We start from the raw sequence: 3224 nt of genomic DNA, 5'->3' as shown, positions 1-3224 counted from the left end.
TTGCACGTAAATCTGTGTGATAGAATACAACGATAATTCACCACCTCGAATGGAAAACAAACGACAAAAGCGATTGATATTCCACAGCAACACTCCACCACCAAAGGTCTGCCTTTGAATTTAGATATAAACTTAATATTTGCCCACTCCCCATCAAGGGTTTCCAGTTTACACAATAGACAATGAAGTAAGCTGCTGAGTAGGTTGTAAGATCATTTAGACCCCACCAAGAATATTACTTGCGAAATCTTGTCGAATTCAAGTGAAATATAAAAAAAAAACCAAGAACTTAAAAAAAGAAAAGGGCCAATTTCTTACACACGTGCTCCGTATTAAACATTTGAGAAAATCGAACATAAATTATATCCATATTATGCAACTGCTGTGTACATAAGTTTATGCAACTAATGTGGATCACTGGATATACACTATTGATAACATAGAATTATAAATATCTCTATTGCAAAGCTTAGTATCATTGTCAAACAGCCCTATATTAAATAAAATGAAACCCAGGTGTTTTTTTTTTTTGCGACAAAATTCAAACCACTACCTAATGTTTTGTCAATCCGTATTCATGATTTTGTACGTTCATACAATAACGTGCATTGTACCAAGCATCTAAATCTAAATCAAAGGAGACCTCCGAAAGATTTTCTGAGTTTTACATTTGAACAACTATAAATCAGTTATACTGAGTACAGAGTTTCAAAATTTATAGTGACTGGGTTGAGGAATAATAATGTTTTCAAAATTTACAACAAATGGCAATGTACAAAGACGATGACATGACAGCCTCACCATAAGAATGCATGAGTTGGGGCTCAAGGAAGCAGAAGAAAAGAAGAAGGCATGTATAGATTCTACACTGGTGAACTTGTTAAGCAAGCGGTACTGGAATTACACTGCTACATTTCTGAAATATGTAAGGCTCCTATGATATCAACACTGTTCATTGTAATTTTTTAAAGATTTTAAGATTATTGGTTTCTCTGCTCAAAGGCCACAATAAATTACACAAGTCTATACATGGAGCTGTTGATTTATGTACTACATGATGTGAAATTATGAAAATCGTCTGGGATACCCCCAATTCTTACATAAAAAACGTGTTGAAGACTATACGCTCATTCCGCGGTGTATGTAATCCAATAATGTGAAAGATTTACATGTACAATCAATAGCAACTAGACCAACAATAAACATATACATATAAACAGACATTCTCTAATAACTCGCTTCAACTGTAGATACAAACAAGCCAAAATTATAATCCTTTGAGATGCAAACAATATTTTGCATGAAAATTACAACACTCTTTGCAATATTACATTCATAATGATATCATAACTGAGTGTACGATGAAGGCATCTGTATCATTTTTTTTTTTCTCGTTAGACTACCGGGAGGAAAACATAAGAATGGAAAATAATTGTATGCAATGACTGATGATACTGCGTGTTTTTTACTCAGATATCTAAATACGTCGTGGAGGTGTTGTCATCCAAGATTTTACGCTTTGGATAGAAATAAGTGAAGGCATTTCTTGTTTGCGAGTATGTAGAGACGCCATTGTTTACAACACGAAATCCTAAATTGGTTCCACCGCCCGACACTCTTGAATGGAGAACCTCTAGGTAAGTGTTTTTGTTGATGTCATTTTGTCTCTTACTGACGCCTTTGCAACTGAATTTGTCTGTTGGGCCAAAACAATAGTACGTCTTGCTACAAAGAGCAACTATTCCGTCACCCTCCCATTCTACTTTGAATAAACCCGGAGTTCGTTTATCATACATAGCATTTTCCACACAGTCATTTCGAGGAAACCAGTTGCCTTTGTCTTCTTCGTATTGCTCTCTCATGCTCGGTTTTATCACATCCTCAAAATCTTTGGAAGAGATGGCGATATACGCAGAATCCGTATCCATTTCACACATCTGAAAATCTGAAGGATCAACATACTTCACGAGGAAATCATAATAGAATTGCAACATTCGAAGTTTTGCCATTTGGTACACGGCGTGTCCAATCTGAACAGGAAGATCCATTTTGATTTTTTGTTTGGCCATGTCCACTTCATAGCAGTCTTTTCCGATAGGATTGAGATCCCGAAACAGAGTGCTATTGACTTGTTTTTGTGCCCTATTTTCATCGCACACATTCACATTGCGATGTTTTTCCTTGTTTGTAATTGTCTTTCCGTACGAAGAGTTTCCGATCAGCTTCATAGTATCAGCAATGATGCTCTTGCACGGATCGCTATCCCCCGCACGACGTGCGTCTGACACAGCTTCCCCAAATGTTTCAAAGCAAGCATTTGGTTTGTATTCTACAAATTGTGAGATGTTGGTAACAATGAGACCGTGTTCAAGGTACCAACAAAGAAGAGGGGTATACAACAAAATGTTCTTCCCGAACATACTTCCAATGAGGCTACGTCGAGGTGTCTGCATAATGCCATGTTTTTCTGCGTAGTTCCGCATTACATCTCCAATATCCTCCCGCGATATGTTTGTATTCTTAAAGATAGGGCACATTTCGGAGAAATAGTCTTTAAACTTGTCTGGCACGTGTATGTCGCATACAACAAACCCAAAGAGGTGTCCTTTCTGTATAGCGGAGAGAAGTTGTGCTTGTGACGCTCCATGGCGAAGCTTGGGTGGGGGAAAATGTTCTGAGAGAAACGCACTGAGAGTAGAGTCGTGCTTGCGCATGTCTCGATATTCACATTCCCAAATGGAAATGTACTCATATCCCATTTGTTGAATGTATTTCTTTTTCTCCTCAGTATTTTGACGTAATTCTTCCATAGGTTTCCCCAGTCTTTTGTTTAGTGTTTCCCCTTTGGTCAGATGACAAGAATGCCCGTGGAAATAGCATCCATTGAATTCAAAGACCTGATTAGTCTCCGCGCAGAAGCCATCCACGGGGAATTGGAGAGGGCCGATTCTTTTTTCGGAGTGATTGCCATTGTGTCGGATTTTAATGTCTCTTCTAAAACTTTCATACTGGAGCCATTCTTGCGCAATAGGATGTCTGCTCTCCGGTTTGAAATTATTTTCCGCTCTTCGTCTCACATAGTGTCCAGTAGGCATGTCCTGCATGATTGCCCATAGATATAGAGCGTTCGCGTCAAAGCCAACCACTTTCTGACACATTTTACCTCCTCGAATCTTCGTCACGTTCTTTTCATGATGGCGATGAAAAATAATCGATGGACCCCC

The 3224-nt window shown here is 38.4% G+C and overlaps 1 protein-coding gene across 1 annotated transcript; it reads right to left on the bottom strand.

The window, feature by feature from the left end:
- Window positions 1-1469: 1469 nt before the first annotated feature.
- LOC140227361 (uncharacterized) lies at window positions 1470-2228 on the bottom strand. The gene has a single exon (XM_072307773.1). It carries the CDS (start codon window positions 2226-2228, stop codon window positions 1470-1472), a length of 759 nt encoding a protein of 252 aa, XP_072163874.1.
- Between the last annotated feature and the right edge of the window lie 996 nt (window positions 2229-3224).

The sequence above is a fragment of the Diadema setosum genome, chromosome 4, assembly GCF_964275005.1.
Source record: "Diadema setosum chromosome 4, eeDiaSeto1, whole genome shotgun sequence".
Taxonomy (NCBI): Eukaryota; Metazoa; Echinodermata; class Echinoidea; order Diadematoida; family Diadematidae; genus Diadema; species Diadema setosum.
This window is presented reverse-complemented; position numbering and strand designations above follow the sequence as displayed.

Coding starts and splice junctions, on each gene's coding strand:
- LOC140227361 (XM_072307773.1), bottom strand. CDS start 2,228: ATGAAGCTGATCGGAAACTCTTCGTACGGAAAGACAATTACAAACAAG.